The sequence below is a fragment of the Sander lucioperca genome, chromosome 8 (assembly GCF_008315115.2).
Source record: "Sander lucioperca isolate FBNREF2018 chromosome 8, SLUC_FBN_1.2, whole genome shotgun sequence".
Classification (NCBI taxonomy): Eukaryota; Metazoa; Chordata; class Actinopteri; order Perciformes; family Percidae; genus Sander; species Sander lucioperca.
In genome coordinates, this window is record NC_050180.1 from 444,395 (window position 1) to 462,757 (window position 18,363).

Below are 18,363 nucleotides of genomic sequence, written 5' to 3' on the forward strand. Positions count from 1 at the left end.
TTTCATATCTAATTATTCCTCTATACACTGTAAGAAAATTCAAGGTAGTTTAACTCGGAAATGCAAGTTCACCTGCTGCCTTGAAAATCGAAGTTCACTCAACTTGAAGACTGCCTTTGTTTCAACTTAGAAATTAAAGTTAATGAGTTTGATGTAACTACAGTGTTCTAGTTTTGTTAAAGTTGTTCTTTTAGTTGATTAACTTTTTATTACTTTATTATAAAACAAATAATTTATTTTCTTTAATAATGCAAGAAACCTTCCTTTCCAAGTATAACAGACATACTTTTCTGCTTTATTACAACTCACAAGCTATGTTTCCATCCACACATTTATAATATATAACACAAACATCGACTCAAAGGAAATACGTTCGGTCTCATCGGATTTTATCTTGATCGATATACGGCTTATGCGATAAACGCTGATGGAAACGTTATTTGCCGAATAAATAATGAATTGCGATTAAGTCTTAGGTCATTTTATGGTTGCAAACCGCCACAAAATGAAGAAGAAGAAGTTGTAGTTCATTTCCGCCCAGTATTTCCTCTCTGTTTGCACACATGGCGGGGTCAACAAAGACAGATGGAAGTGGACGAACAAGGAGACGCACTACCGGGAGTGCCGACACCAATGTCCCTTATGATGCAGGGATCGTCTCCCTCAGCCTGTAGTACGACTGATGGCCATTGATGCCCTTTCTATTGACTACATCCCTGCAGCCTTCAGCAGGGGGTCTAATGGGGACGTGAGTCCCGTCTATTGGCCATACACCTGTGGCACAAGGTGCCCTCTGGAGTTACGCAGCGAGATGTCATGCGCCTCATCCACTCCAGGTAGGTATACATACCTTCGCATCATCCTTGTTCGTATGGCGTTGCACACGGCGTAAACACACCGGTGCACGGTGGTTTTGCTGACTCCAAACGTTTCTCCTACCACTCTGTACTCTGCGCATGGCGCCAGTTTGTAGAGCGCAATGGTGATACGCTTCTCGGTTGGAACTGGAGGACGATAGCTTGCGACATCTGGGAAAAGGACGGGCCAAAAAAATTACACAACAGGTCAAATGTTGTCTTGGTCATCTGAAAATGCTTCAACCAAAGAGTTTCTGTGAAGTGTCTCTGAACCACGACCTCCCAGAACTGTTTGGAGCGCTGTCGTTCCCACACCACAGGCCGCCTCCGCTGTCGTCGGGCATTTACTACATCTGCATCATCGTAGCAATGTGTTGATAGCGTCGTTGTTTTCTTATTATAGCTTGATATGTCGCTATCAGCTGGCACATAAGCTCTATTACAACTTGGGCAGTATTGATCATTTGTTGGTAGATGGTACGATCCATTTTGTCTAGCAAAACTTTGTTCACAAACGTTAGCTTGAATGTTGTTGATTCAGTGCGGAAATGAATGGAAACACCTTAAAATGTCTCAAATCAATTCATATACCAATTTGATCACAAAACAGCATGTGACGTCATTACACACAGGTTTTTATTGGCTTTAATGCCGTTGGATGGAAACACACTTTCACCAGCTTTATTCGCATGAGTTTTTTTACCGAACTTCAGATAATTCGATTGACAATTGGATAGAAACTTAGCTACAGTTTCAAGTTAAAAAAAACGTAACCACATTTATAGCAGAGATAGCATGGGTGTGGCCACCCCAGGGCCCCGTGCGAAATAGGGACCCCTCTAAAGCCGCTGATCTTGTGTCATTTGACATAAAAGAGTTGCTACTGAAGTGACACGCCACAGCTTAATGGGTGAAGGAAGCCTATTACTGCTCAACATCTGACAATGAGATACTCCAGCTCTTCTTATCAAACGTAACAGTCACTTAACTCATGGTTACAAATGTAAACCAGCACAACAATGACAATTACCAGGTAACAAAACACTACATTCTCAGCAGACACGTTTAATAAACAGAATTCATAAAGTTACATTTGTATTTCAAACAAACTGCAAACTTTTCAGCAAATTTTAACACAACGCTCTTTACCGCCTTGCATCATGGGAATTGACCAGCCAATGAACCAATTGCACCTGACTGCAGTACGTAGATCGGGGTTGGGCTAAATGTGGGCGGAGCTAAACGTTTGACTTTTGAAAAGTACTTTCCATTTCAATTTGAGAGGAGTGAAATGCCAAATTCACAATTCACAAGCTGTTGACAGGTTCTCCCTCCGCCGGGGGCACTAGTGCTTTCTTGTTTGCCACAACACGTGTTATATTTTAGTTGAAATTGGAATAGGCTACATCACTTATCTGCGCTGTATAATTAATTTATTGTGTCCATGCTTTAACTTTGCCGTGAAAGAAGACGGAGAAGAAGGTTATTTTAAACACGAAAGACAACTCTTTTTTGTTGCAACACACACACACGCTTTTTTTTCAACTGATAACTTAACTTACATACCCAAGTTCAATCAACACATACATATATGACAAAAAATTAAAATAGTTGACCCAATGAATAAATGCAAGTTTAACTTTCAAAAACTCATAAAGTTGAGTTCAAAATCCACAACTTGTATGAGCTCGTTCAGTTAAAAATAAGAAATAAGTGGACATAACTAAATGGGTCTGTAATGTTTTACAGTGTATATCAATGCTAACAACCTAAACACTGAAAAATCAAATATTAAAGATAGAAGTGATTGATTAACTAATAACTCTGTAGCTGCTCAACGTTTGGTAGAAAGCTGCAGGAACCAAACTCCTCCTGACCTGAAGGATCTACAACAAATGTTCTCTTTTATTTTGCAGACATCTGACAAAGGTTACCATCTATATTTGTTTAACTTCTTTATAACTTGTCTGTCTGTCTGTCTGTCTGTCTGTCTCAGATAGTACCAACCACCACATTTATGAATTTAAATAATGACATCACCTTCATCATGTATATTGTGTGTGTAAACTACCAGCTGACAGATAACTGGTGTCTAATCAGGAGAGGGGTGACGGGACACTCAGCTCACAACGAGACCAGACAAGATTTTACTGTCACTCTATTTTAAAGAAAACCTAAATGATGAAATATGACTGGAAACATATTCTTTTATTCAATTGAAAGTCACAAATTGAAAACTGAGCACTGTGAAAAGTTTTGCCAAAGTCTGAAATGTCTTCTCTCCTGTATAACTAACCTGTTCAGACCTAATGACTGCAGCGCCCCTCACCCCTCCGAAACCTGTCCCTTAAAACTATTACAGTTGTTCTTGATTGCTTTGATGCAGCAGTCAACTCAAACTCCACCTTTTTAAAACCGTTACCACACAGTCTGTAACAGAGGCACCCACCCTGTTAGTAGACGGCTCTAACCAGAACATTTAACATATGCAGCAAAAGAAAATGTTGCCTTCAAACAACACATCTAGCAAACAAGTGTGTGAGCTCTAAATACAGCACTCAGTGGGAATCAGGGCACCATAGCTGGTCATTGTAGCCTGCTACTGGACGTAGCTTGTCACTGTAATCTATTACTGGACGTAGCTTGTCACTGTAATCTATTACTGGACGTAGCTTGTCACTGTAATCTATTACTGGATGGATAGTCTATTACTGGACGTAGCTTGTCACTGTAGTCTATTACTGGACGTAGCTTGTCACTGTAATCTATTACTGGACGTAGCTTGTCACTGTAATCTATTACTGGATGGATAGTCTATTACTGGACGTAGCTTGTCACTGTAATCTATTACTGGACGTAGCTTGTCACTGTAGTCTATTACTGGACGTAGCTTGTCACTGTAGTCTATTACTGGACGTAGCTTGTCACTGTAATCTATTACTGGACGTAGCTTGTCACTGTAATCTATTACTGGACGTAGCTTGTCACTGTAGTCTATTACTGTACGTAGCTTGTCACTGTAATCTATTACTGGACGTAGCTTGTCACTGTAGTCTATTACTGGACGGAGCTTGTCACTGTAATCTATTACTGGACGTAGCTTGTCACTGTAATCTATTACTGTACGTAGCTTGTCACTGTAATCTATTACTGGACGTAGCTTGTCACTGTAATCTATTACTGGACGTAGCTTGTCACTGTAGTCTATTACTGGACGTAGCTTGTCACTGTAATCTATTACTGGACGTAGCTTGTCACTGTAATCTATTACTGGACGTAGCTTGTCACTGTAACCTATTACTGGACGTAGCTTGTCACTGTAGTCTATTACTGGACGTAGCTTGTCACTGTAACCTATTACTGGACGTAGCTTGTCACTGTAATCTATTACTGGACGTAGCTTGTCACTGTAACCTATTACTGGACGTAGCTTGTCACTGTAACCTATTACTGGACGTAGCTTGTCACTGTAATCTATTACTGGACGTAGCTTGTCACTGTAATCTATTACTGGACGTAGCTTGTCACTGTAACCTATTACTGGACGTAGCTTGTCACTGTAGTCTATTACTGGACGTAGCTTGTCACTGTAATCTATTACTGGACGTAGCTTGTCACTGTAATCTATTACTGGACGTAGCTTGTCACTGTAGTCTATTACTGTACGTAGCTTGTCACTGTAATCTATTACTGGACGGAGCTTGTCACTGTAACCTATTACTGGACGTAGCTTGTCACTGTAATCTATTACTGGACGTAGCTTGTCACTGTAACCTATTACTGGACGTAGCTTGTCACTGTAACCTATTACTGGACGTAGCTTGTCACTGTAACCTATTACTGGACGTAGCTTGTCACTGTAATCTATTACTGGACGTAGCTTGTCACTGTAACCTATTACTGGACGTAGCTTGTCACTGTAACCTATTACTGGACGTAGCTTGTCACTGTAATCTATTACTGGACGTAGCTTGTCACTGTAACCTATTACTGGACGTAGCTTGTCACTGTAATCTATTACTGGACGTAGCTTGTCACTGTAATCTATTACTGGACGTAGCTTGTCACTGTAATCTATTACTGGACGTAGCTTGTCACTGTAACCTATTACTGGACGTAGCTTGTCACTGTAACCTATTACTGGACGGAGCTTGTCACTGTAATCTATTACTGGACGTAGCTTGTCACTGTAATCTATTACTGGACGTAGCTTGTCACTGTAATCTATTACTGGACGTAGCTTGTCACTGTAGTCTATTACTGGATGGATAGTCTATTACTGGACGTAGCTTGTCACTGTAATGTATTACTGGACGTAGCTTGTCACTGTAGTCTATTACTGGACGGAGCTTGTCACTGTAATGTATTACTGGACGTAGCTTGTCACTGTAGTCTATTACTGGACGTAGCTTGTCACTGTAATCTATTACTGGACGTAGCTTGTCACTGTAGTCTATTACTGGACGTAGCTTGTCACTGTAATCTATTACTGTACGTAGCTTGTCACTGTAATCTATTACTGGACGTAGCTTGTCACTGTAATCTATTACTGGACGTAGCTTGTCACTGTAGTCTATTACTGTACGTAGCTTGTCACTGTAGTCTATTACTGGACGGAGCTTGTCACTGTAATCTATTACTGGACGTAGCTTGTCACTGTAATCTATTACTGGACGTAGCTTGTCACTGTAGTCTATTACTGGACGTAGCTTGTCACTGTAATCTATTACTGGACGTAGCTTGTCACTGTAATCTATTACTGGACGTAGCTTGTCACTGTAGTCTATTACTGTACGTAGCTTGTCACTGTAATCTATTACTGGACGTAGCTTGTCACTGTAGTCTATTACTGGACGTAGCTTGTCACTGTAATCTATTACTGGACGTAGCTTGTCACTGTAATCTATTACTGGACGGAGCTTGTCACTGTAGTCTATTACTGGACGTAGCTTGTCACTGTAATCTATTACTGGACGTAGCTTGTCACTGTAATCTATTACTGGACGTAGCTTGTCACTGTAGTCTATTACTGGACGTAGCTTGTCACTGTAATCTATTACTGGACGTAGCTTGTCACTGTAATCTATTACTGGACGTAGCTTGTCACTGTAATCTATTACTGGACGGAGCTTGTCACTGTAATCTATTACTGGACGTAGCTTGTCACTGTAATCTATTACTGGACGTAGCTTGTCACTGTAGTCTATTACTGGACGTAGCTTGTCACTGTAGTCTATTACTGGACGTAGCTTGTCACTGTAATCTATTACTGGACGTAGCTTGTCACTGTAGTCTATTACTGTACGTAGCTTGTCACTGTAATCTATTACAGGACGTAGCTTGTCACTGTAATCTATTACTGGACGGAGCTTGTCACTGTAGTCTATTACTGTACGTAGCTTGTCACTGTAATCTATTACTGGACGTAGCTTGTCACTGTAGTCTATTACTGGACGTAGCTTGTCACTGTAATCTATTACTGGACGTAGCTTGTCACTGTAATCTATTACTGGACGGAGCTTGTCACTGTAACCTATTACTGGACGTAGCTTGTCACTGTAGTCTATTACTGGACGTAGCTTGTCACTGTAATCTATTACTGGACGGAGCTTGTCACTGTAATCTATTACTGGACGTAGCTTGTCACTGTAATCTATTACTGTACGTAGCTTGTCACTGTAATCTATTACTGGACGTAGCTTGTCACTGTAATCTATTACTGGACGTAGCTTGTCACTGTAATCTATTACTGGACGTAGCTTGTCACTGTAGTCTATTACTGGATGGATAGTCTATTACTGGACGTAGCTTGTCACTGTAATCTATTACTGGACGTAGCTTGTCACTGTAGTCTATTACTGGACGTAGCTTGTCACTGTAGTCTATTACTGGACGTAGCTTGTCACTGTAATCTATTACTGGACGTAGCTTGTCACTGTAGTCTATTACTGTACGTAGCTTGTCACTGTAATCTATTACTGGACGTAGCTTGTCACTGTAGTCTATTACTGGACGGAGCTTGTCACTGTAGTCTATTACTGGACGTAGCTTGTCACTGTAATCTATTACTGGACGTAGCTTGTCACTGTAATCTATTACTGGACGTAGCTTGTCACTGTAGTCTATTACTGGACGTAGCTTGTCACTGTAATCTATTACTGGACGTAGCTTGTCACTGTAATCTATTACTGGACGTAGCTTGTCACTGTAACCTATTACTGGACGTAGCTTGTCACTGTAACCTATTACTGGACGTAGCTTGTCACTGTAGTCTATTACTGGACGTAGCTTGTCACTGTAACCTATTACTGGACGTAGCTTGTCACTGTAGTCTATTACTGGACGTAGCTTGTCACTGTAATCTATTACTGGACGTAGCTTGTCACTGTAGTCTATTACTGGACGGAGCTTGTCACTGTAATCTATTACTGGACGTAGCTTGTCACTGTAGTCTATTACTGGATGGATAGTCTATTACTGGACGTAGCTTGTCACTGTAGTCTATTACTGGATGGATAGTCTATTACTGGACGTAGCTTGTCACTGTAGTCTATTACTGGATGGATAGTCTATTACTGGACGTAGCTTGTCACTGTAGTCTATTACTGGATGGATAGTCTATTACTGGACGTAGCTTGTCACTGTAGTCTATTACTGGACGGAGCTTGTCACTGTAATCTATTACTGGACGTAGCTTGTCACTGTAGTCTATTACTGGACGTAGCTTGTCACTGTAATCTATTACTGGACGGAGCTTGTCACTGTAGTCTATTACTGGATGGATAGTCTATTACTGGACGTAGCTTGTCACTGTAGTCTATTACTGGACGGAGCTTGTCACTGTAATCTATTACTGGACGTAGCTTGTCACTGTAGTCTATTACTGGATGGATAGTCTATTACTGGACGTAGCTTGTCACTGTAGTCTATTACTGGACGGAGCTTGTCACTGTAATCTATTACTGGACGTAGCTTGTCACTGTAATCTATTACTGGACGTAGCTTGTCACTGTAATCTATTACTGGACGGAGCTTGTCACTGTAGTCTATTACTGGACGTAGCTTGTCACTGTAATCTATTACTGGACGGAGCTTGTCACTGTAATCTATTACTGGACGTAGCTTGTCACTGTAATCTATTACTGGACGTAGCTTGTCACTGTAGTCTATTACTGGACGTAGCTTGTCACTGTAATCTATTACTGGACGGAGCTTGTCACTGTAATCTATTACTGGACGGAGCTTGTCACTGTAGTCTATTACTGGACGTAGCTTGTCACTGTAATCTATTACTGGACGGAGCTTGTCACTGTAGTCTATTACTGGACGTAGCTTGTCACTGTAGTCTATTACTGGACGTAGCTTGTCACTGTAGTCTATTACTGGACGTAGCTTGTCACTGTAATCTATTACTGGACGGAGCTTGTCACTGTAATCTATTACTGGACGTAGCTTGTCACTGTAATCTATTACTGTACGTAGCTTGTCACTGTAATCTATTACTGGACGTAGCTTGTCACTGTAGTCTATTACTGGACGTAGCTTGTCACTGTAATCTATTACTGGACGTAGCTTGTCACTGTAATCTATTACTGGACGGAGCTTGTCACTGTAACCTATTACTGGACGGAGCTTGTCACTGTAACCTATTACTGGACGTAGCTTGTCACTGTAATCTATTACTGGACGGAGCTTGTCACTGTAATCTATTACTGGACGTAGCTTGTCACTGTAGTCTATTACTGGACGTAGCTTGTCACTGTAATCTATTACTGTACGTAGCTTGTCACTGTAATCTATTACTGGACGTAGCTTGTCACTGTAGTCTATTACTGGACGTAGCTTGTCACTGTAATCTATTACTGGACGTAGCTTGTCACTGTAGTCTATTACTGGACGTAGCTTGTCACTGTAATCTATTACTGGATGGATAGTCTATTACTGGACGTAGCTTGTCACTGTAGTCTATTACTGGACGTAGCTTGTCACTGTAATCTATTACTGTACGTAGCTTGTCACTGTAATCTATTACTGGACGTAGCTTGTCACTGTAGTCTATTACTGGACGTAGCTTGTCACTGTAGTCTATTACTGGACGTAGCTTGTCACTGTAATCTATTACTGGACGTAGCTTGTCACTGTAATCTATTACTGGACGTAGCTTGTCACTGTAGTCTATTACTGGACGTAGCTTGTCATTGTAGTCTATTACTGGACGGAGCTTGTCACTGTAGTCTATTACTGGACGTAGCTTGTCACTGTAATCTATTACTGGACGGAGCTTGTCACTGTAATCTATTACTGGACGTAGCTTGTCACTGTAATCTATTACTGGACGTAGCTTGTCACTGTAGTCTATTACTGGACGTAGCTTGTCACTGTAATCTATTACTGGATGGATAGTCTATTACTGGACGTAGCTTGTCACTGTAGTCTATTACTGGACGTAGCTTGTCACTGTAATCTATTACTGTACGTAGCTTGTCACTGTAATCTATTACTGGACGTAGCTTGTCACTGTAATCTATTACTGGACGTAGCTTGTCACTGTAGTCTATTACTGGATGGATAGTCTATTACTGTACGTAGCTTGTCACTGTAATCTATTACTGGACGTAGCTTGTCACTGTAGTCTATTACTGGACGTAGCTTGTCACTGTAATCTATTACTGGACGTAGCTTGTCACTGTAATCTATTACTGGACGTAGCTTGTCACTGTAACCTATTACTGGACGGAGCTTGTCACTGTAATCTATTACTGGACGTAGCTTGTCACTGTAGTCTATTACTGGACGTAGCTTGTCACTGTAGTCTATTACTGGACGTAGCTTGTCACTGTAATCTATTACTGGACGTAGCTTGTCACTGTAATCTATTACTGGACGGAGCTTGTCACTGTAGTCTATTACTGGACGTAGCTTGTCACTGTAATCTATTACTGGACGGAGCTTGTCACTGTAATCTATTACTGGACGGAGCTTGTCAATGTAGTCTATTACTGGACGTAGCTTGTCACTGTAATCTATTACTGGACGTAGCTTGTCACTGTAATCTATTACTGGACGTAGCTTGTCACTGTAGTCTATTACTGGACGTAGCTTGTCACTGTAATCTATTACTGTACGTAGCTTGTCACTGTAATCTATTACTGGACGTAGCTTGTCACTGTAATCTATTACTGGACGTAGCTTGTCACTGTAGTCTATTACTGGACGTAGCTTGTCACTGTAATCTATTACTGGACGTAGCTTGTCACTGTAATCTATTACTGGACGTAGCTTGTCACTGTAACCTATTACTGGACGGAGCTTGTCACTGTAGTCTATTACTGGACGTAGCTTGTCACTGTAGTCTATTACTGGACGTAGCTTGTCACTGTAATCTATTACTGGACGTAGCTTGTCACTGTAATCTATTACTGGACGTAGCTTGTCACTGTAATCTATTACTGGACGTAGCTTGTCACTGTAGTCTATTACTGGACGTAGCTTGTCACTGTAATCTATTACTGGACGTAGCTTGTCACTGTAGTCTATTACTGGACGTAGCTTGTCACTGTAATCTATTACTGGACGTAGCTTGTCACTGTAATCTATTACTGGACGTAGCTTGTCACTGTAGTCTATTACTGGACGTAGCTTGTCACTGTAATCTATTACTGGACGGAGCTTGTCACTGTAGTCTATTACTGGACGTAGCTTGTCACTGTAATCTATTACTGGACGTAGCTTGTCATTGTAGCGTATTACTGTACGTAGCTTGTCATTGTAATCTATTACTGTACGTAGCTTTCATGCCAGTGACATTTGTTGTCAAATTTGATCATTCTTACAAAGAATTGGTCCAGAATCAGAAATGCTTTGATGCAGATTTTATTGATTCCATTGATTCTTATTTTGAAACTATGGCTGAAAGCTGAAATACTGTAAATATTACACAAAATCAATGTAAAACAAAATAAAATATATTAGAGTATAAGAAATTAAGAAAATAAAAATAAAATCTATTACAGTAAGTTATAAACATCTATTGCTGTAGAGTATAGAAATAGCCTCTATTGATACTCAGTCTCATCTGCCTTTGACCTCTTCCATCCATGTTGGCAGAGAACAACACAAACGCTGCACCTTTAAGGCCTGCAGACTGATCTATAGGGCCACATGGTCTAACCCTGCAGACTGATCTATAGGGCCACATGGTCTAACCCTGCAGACTGATCTATAGGACCACATGGTCTAACCCTGCAGACTGATCTATAGGGCCACATGGTCTAACCCTGCAGACTGATCTATAGGGCCACATGGTCTAACCCTGCAGACTGATCTATAGGACCACATGGTCTAACCCTGCAGACTGATCTATAGGGCCACATGGTCTAACCCTGCAGACTGATCTATAGGGCCACATGGTCTAACCCTGCAGACTGATCTATAGGACCACATGGTCTAACCCTGCAGACTGATCTATAGGACCACATGGTCTAACCCTGCAGACTGATCTATAGGACCACATGGTCTAACCCTGCAGACTGATCTATAGGACCACATGGTCTAACCCTGCAGACTGATCTATAGGACCACATGGTCTAACCCTGCAGACTGATCTATAGGGCCACATGGTCTAACCCTGCAGACTGATCTATAGGGCCACATGGTCTAACCCTGCAGACTGATCTATAGGGCCACATGGTCTAACCCTGCAGACCGATCTATAGGGCCACATGGTCTAACCCTACAGACTGATCTATAGGACCACATGGTCTAACCCTGCAGACTGATCTATAGGGCCACATGGTCTAACCCTGCAGACTGATCTATAGGGCCACATGGTCTAACCCTGCAGACCGATCTATAGGGCCACATGGTCTAACCCTGCAGACTGATCTATAGGGCCACATGGTCTAACCCTGCAGACCGATCTATAGGGCCACATGGTCTAACCCTGCAGACCGATCTATAGGGCCACATGGTCTAACCCTGCAGACTGATCTATAGGGCCACATGGTCTAACCCTGCAGACTGATCTATAGGGCCACATGGTCTAACCCTGCAGACTGATCTATAGGACCACATGGTCTAACCCTGCAGACTGATCTATAGGACCACATGGTCTAACCCTGCAGACTGATCTATAGGGCCACATGGTCTAACCCTGCAGACTGATCTATAGGGCCACATGGTCTAACCCTGCAGACTGATCTATAGGACCACATGGTCTAACCCTGCAGACTGATCAATAGGGCCACATGGTCTAACCCTGCAGACTGATCTATAGGACCACATGGTCTAACCCTGCAGACTGATCTATAGGACCACATGGTCTAACCCTACAGACTGATCTATAGGACCACATGGTCTAACCCTGCAGACTGATCTATAGGACCACATGGTCTAACCCTGCAGACTGATCTATAGGACCACATGGTCTAACCCTGCAGACTGATCTATAGGGCCACATGGTCTAACCCTGCAGACTGATCAATAGGGCCACATGGTCTAACCCTGCAGACTGATCTATAGGACCACATGGTCTAACCCTGCAGACTGATCTATAGGACCACATGGTCTAACCCTGCAGACTGATCTATAGGGCCACATGGTCTAACCCTGCAGACTGATCTATAGGGCCACATGGTCTAACCCTACAGACTGATCTATAGGGTCACATGGTCTAACCCTGCAGACTGACTGCTAATTGAAGATCTGTGTGAAGGAGTGTCCAACAGGTGCTTCAGTGATGTCATACTGATGGAGGTAGTTTCTAATAGTTAGGAACAGATGCTTTCTGTTTGGTTACCATAGCTACAACAGTTTGGACTGCTGGAATGACATCCGTGTTAACTGTTCTGCTAAAGGGTGGCGGAGGGGGGGATGTGTCCATCCAATGAGAAAGGGTTAACACATCTGCAAGCGGTGTCTTCTGCTCTGCTGAGACGGTGATGATGAAAACTGAATGGATCCCAGTTTTTTTAAGCAGGTCAAAGCAATCAAGAACAACTGTAATTAAATCATTATTCATTTCTTACACTGCACTGTAACTTAAACATAATGTTGCCTTACCGTCCAACCTCAGCCTGTCAGTCAGTCACTAGGACAATAGAAAACACCTGTCTGTCTGTCTCAGAAGTGTAACATTAACTACACTCTGATCTCACCGTTATATTTCAGCAAATGGTGTCTGTGGGAAGTTTTAAAAATAATCTCACTTCTTTCTGATTCACCGCAAATGGTGTCTGCTGCATTGCCGTGTCTCACTGTGACTTTAACAAACTGGTTAATCAATGTAACGTTCTCTCTGTCTGCACTGCACCTGTGTGTGTGTGTGTGTGTGTGTCTGTGTGTGTGTGTGTGTGTGTGTGTGAGTGTGTGTGTGTGTGTGTGTGTGTGTGTGTGTGTGTGTGTGTGTGTTGTATTCTATATAGGAGACGGAGGACAAGATCTCGTCCCACCTCTCAGAGGAGAGAGGAGAGTGTAAAACATTTACAGTTGTGATTGTCTCTATAAGTCATCATCTCACCTGTTTCCACAGGTAGATGTGGAGATGAAGGTATGGAGACTACGTCATCATCTGAACCAACCCCAGAGGTTAGTAATGATCCTGTATGAGTCTCTGTGTAGTCTGATTACTGTAACTGCAGAGAGGACTCAGCCAATCAGAGCTCAGCTCCTTCACTGGCTGCACTAAGTGACCCACAATCCATTTAGTTTAAATAGTGAAGATCCATCATGATGATCAGATGATGATTCTCTGTCCACCAATACTTTATATGAATAACACTGCAACACAATGATGACATATTGTTATTAATGTATCTGTCAAGTCACAACATGATGAAAGTGAACATATCAGTAAAACATGTTTGATTAGTTTTCCACCAAAATATCAGATGGTTAGATTTAGACTCCAAAACTACTGAGTTAAGATGATAAAAAGATGTGACTTCACTTCCTGAAGGTTACCACGGTGACCCAGAACGTGACGTAGCGTTTGTTCCCTGAAGTTAAACAACAACTTTTGTAGTGTGTCTCAAATCGCGCACTTCCTTTAGTGCACTAAGGGAAGTGCACTTCGTACACTATGTACTTGCTTAGTGCGTAAAATTTGACAGGGTAGTGTTGTCTCAAATCGCGCACTGTCTTATGTACTTACCGGAAGTGACGATCAAAACATCGCAGTCCTCCTCGTTCTTCTTCTGTGAAAATGTGAATTGTACCCAGGGCAGAGCATTCCCGCCACCTATTGTCGCCCGCGAAAATTACATTTTTCTGCTTTGTTCTTCAAAATGAATGCTATTGTTGTTATTGTTGCTTGTATTTGCCCTCTGTTTTTCGCGAGAATGAGAGGATTGCGACGACGCCGTCGTGTCATCCAACTCCTTTTAGCGGAAAACATACCGGTATGTTGATATTCATACTTTGCTCTTAATTCATTTTTTTTTAAATACCCCAAAATGACCATTATGAGTTACTATAGCAAAAGTGGAGGAATAAAATTGTGTCCAAATGATATTAGCTAACGTTAATATAGATAGTCATATTATGTTTATATAAGAATGTTTAATTTTAATGATTCATCTATTAGCTAGCCAATTACAGTGACAATAAATGCATAGGAAACCCAATAGACATTTAAATAGATTCTAGCTACAGTCATGCAAAGTACAATGCTAAAGATAACACACCACATGAAATACATTCAATACAATTTTATTTTAAAAGATGGTCCTGTGTTAATTGTTCTACAGGCTCCCAACCCCAGGCAGTACTGCCAGGTGAACAACACGGTGCCGTTGCTGGCCCTGTATTTTGATGGGGAAAGCGACATGAGGGTAGACTTCAGACTCTCCAGGGGATCCTTCAACGGTCTGATGGCCATCCTCGGCACGGCGTGTGACCATGGCTGGGGACCTGTCATCGAGGCCCTCGTCTTCCTCTTTTGGCTCGCCAGCGGTACCTCTTACCGTGTTGTAGCCAGAGCCTTTGCTATGCCCCGGGCCACTGTGCACCGTGCTGTCCACCAGACCAGCAGGAAAGTCCTCTCTCTCCTCCCCCAGGTCGTTGGCCTTCCATCAGAGGAGGACTTGCCTCATGTTGGTGCAGGTTTTGCACGATTGGCCGGGTCAGCGGCCTTCAACAGGGTTGTCGGCAGCATTGATGGCTGCCATGTCCGTGTGACGCCCCCAATCGATGACGCAGCCTGTTACCTGAACAGGAAGATTTTTTATTCTGTTCAATTTCAGGCTGTGTGTGACCACACAGCGAAGTTCATCGACATTTTCATTGGCTTCCCCGGGTCGGCTCATGATGCGAGGGTTTTAAAACACAGCCCCCTGTACTACCAGCAAAGGTACCCTCCACCTGGTTTCTGCATCATTGGGGATGATGGCTACCCCTGCCTCAGGCAACCCATCGCCCTCATGACTCCCTACAGGCAGCCTCTACACAACCAACTCCAGGTCCGCTTCAACGGTCACCTGTCTAGAGCGAGGTGTGTTGTGGAAAGAGCCTTTGGCATCCTGAAGACCAGATGGAGGTCAATATTTTTGAAGGCGCTGGAGGTGGATGTCCTCTATGTCCCGGAGGTCATTGCCTGCTGCACAGTGTTGCACAACATCTGCCTGAGCAATGGGGACCTGTTGGAGGCAGAAGATGATGTGGAGGGAGAAGCAGGGGACTATCCACAACCAGCCCCTCAAGGTGCTATCTGTGGAGCAGAGGACAGGCACAGGATGGCAATGACGTGTGTTGTACCAGACCACGATTATGCAATTTAAATGTTTTTTTTGTTTTGTTTATGCTGTTCTTGTTCTTCTGCTGTTCTTGTTCTTTTGTGAAATCTTATGTTGTTCTTGTTAATCAGTTCACTAATCAGTTCACTAATCAGTTCACTAATCAGTTCAATAATCAGTTCACTAATCAGTTCAATAATCAGTTCAAAAACATTTAAGCAACCCCAGAAATGCTTGTTACTAACTTAGCTCCGAGGAGTTTACTCCCCGGAGTCATTATGTTTGTTTTTTTCAGCCCAGCATATTTCCTTGGATTAGGGTGGCACCTAAATCATGATTGCAGCTGATGCCGTGGTCCTGATGCATGCCCTGTTACACCCTGCAGTGCCCTGCAGTGTCCTGCTACATCCTGTATCTCACTGCAGTGCCATGAACTACTACATCTATTTCTAGTCACTGTTTACACCATTATCTTTACTGTGATTATTATTGCCACTGTTCATCACACCCCCATATATTATATATATATATATATTATATATTATATATATATTATATATATATTATATATATATATATATATATTATATATATATATATATATATAATATATATATATATAATATATATATATATATATATATATAATATATATATATAGATATATATATATATATATATAATATATATATATATATATATATATATATATATATATATATTATATATATATATATATATATATATATAATATATATATATATATAATATATATATAATATATATATATATATTATATATATATATATATATATATATAGATATATATATATATATATATATATATATATATATATATATATATATATATATATATATAATATATATATATATATATAATATATATTATATATATATATATATATATATATATATATATAATATATATATATATATTATATATATATATATATATATATATATATATATATATATATATATAATATATATATATATAGGAGGGTAACCATCACACTTTCAGAGTACAGTAATAACAGACAGATCATATAGTTATTAATTACATTTATTTATTTACAAGCTTCTCCAGCAAAGACAGGAAGCGCTCCTCCCTCATGCCTACCTCCCTGTCTCTCCTCTCCTCCCTCTCCCTCATCTCTTTGTCTCTTCTCTCATCCCTCTCCCTCATCTCTGCGAAACGCCGTTCCTCTCTCTCCACTGCCTCACGGTGCCACCTCTCCTCTCTTTCATCTCTTGCTTCCTCTCTCTCGCTTGCCTTCTCCTCCATCTTCTTCATCTCCTGCTCATACATCTGCTCCCTCTCTTCTAATTCCTTCAGGGCCTCCACGACATCCACTCGCCTCCGTTTTGGAGTGGATGCCGTGGAAGCCCTGGCTGTGTCCCTTTCTGGGGTCACCACTGAGGGGGGTTCAACAACCGCCACGTCCTGGGATGATGAGGCAATGAGGACAGGCGGCGTTACAGACGGCCTGCCCCCAATTGCCTCATCCATCAAAGCATACCACTTCCAGGACGCAGCGGTTGCCTCACCCCCCTCAGTGCTGACCCCAGTTCTGGGGCATTTCAGATCCTACGGACAAAACAGAAAACACTTCAATTTAAGATCAAAACAAACTAAAATTAAATGCTTACATCCTTAGGGCTGATTAACTCACAATTATTCTGACAGTTAACCAACCTTGTATTTTTGTTTCAGGTTCTCCCATTTTTTTTTAAAAAAAAGGGGGGTAACCCTGTCCTGCAGCCCTCGACTTTCAATGTACGCCCTAATAAAAATACAATTTGTATGAGGCCAGCAATGTAAAGTATAGGTCCACAGTACAATATATAACGATAGGAAGATATTATCCACATTTACTTACTCATATCCATTCAGGGCAGCATTCCGCTTGCCCGTAAAGCTGGAGGCGTTGACCGTCCTCCACTGGATGAGGGACCTTGTGTCCTCGTCTGTCCCTAACGATTATATAAGTCAGATCAGGACAGAAACAGCACTGTTAATACGTTACAACATTACATGCATTAACGTACTGTAACATTACTGCTAATATGTAATTTATATTTACAAGATCACACATCTAACGCTAAATCTTCTACGGTGAGGACGATAGTGTGGCTAGATAGCCTCATTTTCGGCGTAATTAAGAGAATTTACAGTTTGAATTCGTCATGCCACTTATGTAACATCTACCCCAAGGTCTAATAAAGCTAACAATTGTGTCGGATTTCAATTTAACACATTTTTTTGTGAACATCGGGGGTATAGAAGTAACTTCATACTCTTTGGTTTAACTGTGCCGCTGTAAGATAGCTAGCTAAGGTTAGCTAAAGCTAGCTTGATAGCACGTCAAATTACGGTACATATAAACGTTATAATTCGCGGTACAAAAATCATCACCGACTGCAAAATGACCTTAATATACATAACCAGGTGGCTTATATGTTATACAAGTATAGCAAAATGATTTAAACTTACATTTGTAATGCTCGGTCGCTGTCGCGTCTTCGGCCGCCATTATCGAAAGTTTTTCAACTTTTGTTATCTCCGCCCCTTCCGCTACGTAGCAAAGATGGCGACCGTTGAGTGTGGAAAGTGTCCATCGATCCACACTCAATTTTTTGAGCGTTATGAGTGCACCATCCGGGTACTTGTAGTGCACTGCATTGACCACACTTCGACGAGTGACATTTTGAGTGTACTCAAAAAGTTAGTATAAGTGCAGAAGTGCGCGATTTGA

The 18,363-nt window shown here is 41.4% G+C and overlaps 1 protein-coding gene across 1 annotated transcript; it reads left to right on the forward strand.

Annotated features, from left to right (window-relative positions):
• The first annotated feature begins 14,162 nt into the window (after positions 1 to 14,162).
• LOC118495566 (putative nuclease HARBI1) lies at positions 14,163 to 15,631 on the forward strand. The gene is made up of 2 exons (XM_036004098.1): positions 14,163 to 14,254; positions 14,603 to 15,631. Exons 1-2 carry the CDS (start codon positions 14,195 to 14,197, stop codon positions 15,629 to 15,631), a joined length of 1,089 nt encoding a protein of 362 aa, XP_035859991.1. The 5' UTR covers positions 14,163 to 14,194.
• The last annotated feature ends 2,732 nt before the right edge of the window (positions 15,632 to 18,363 follow it).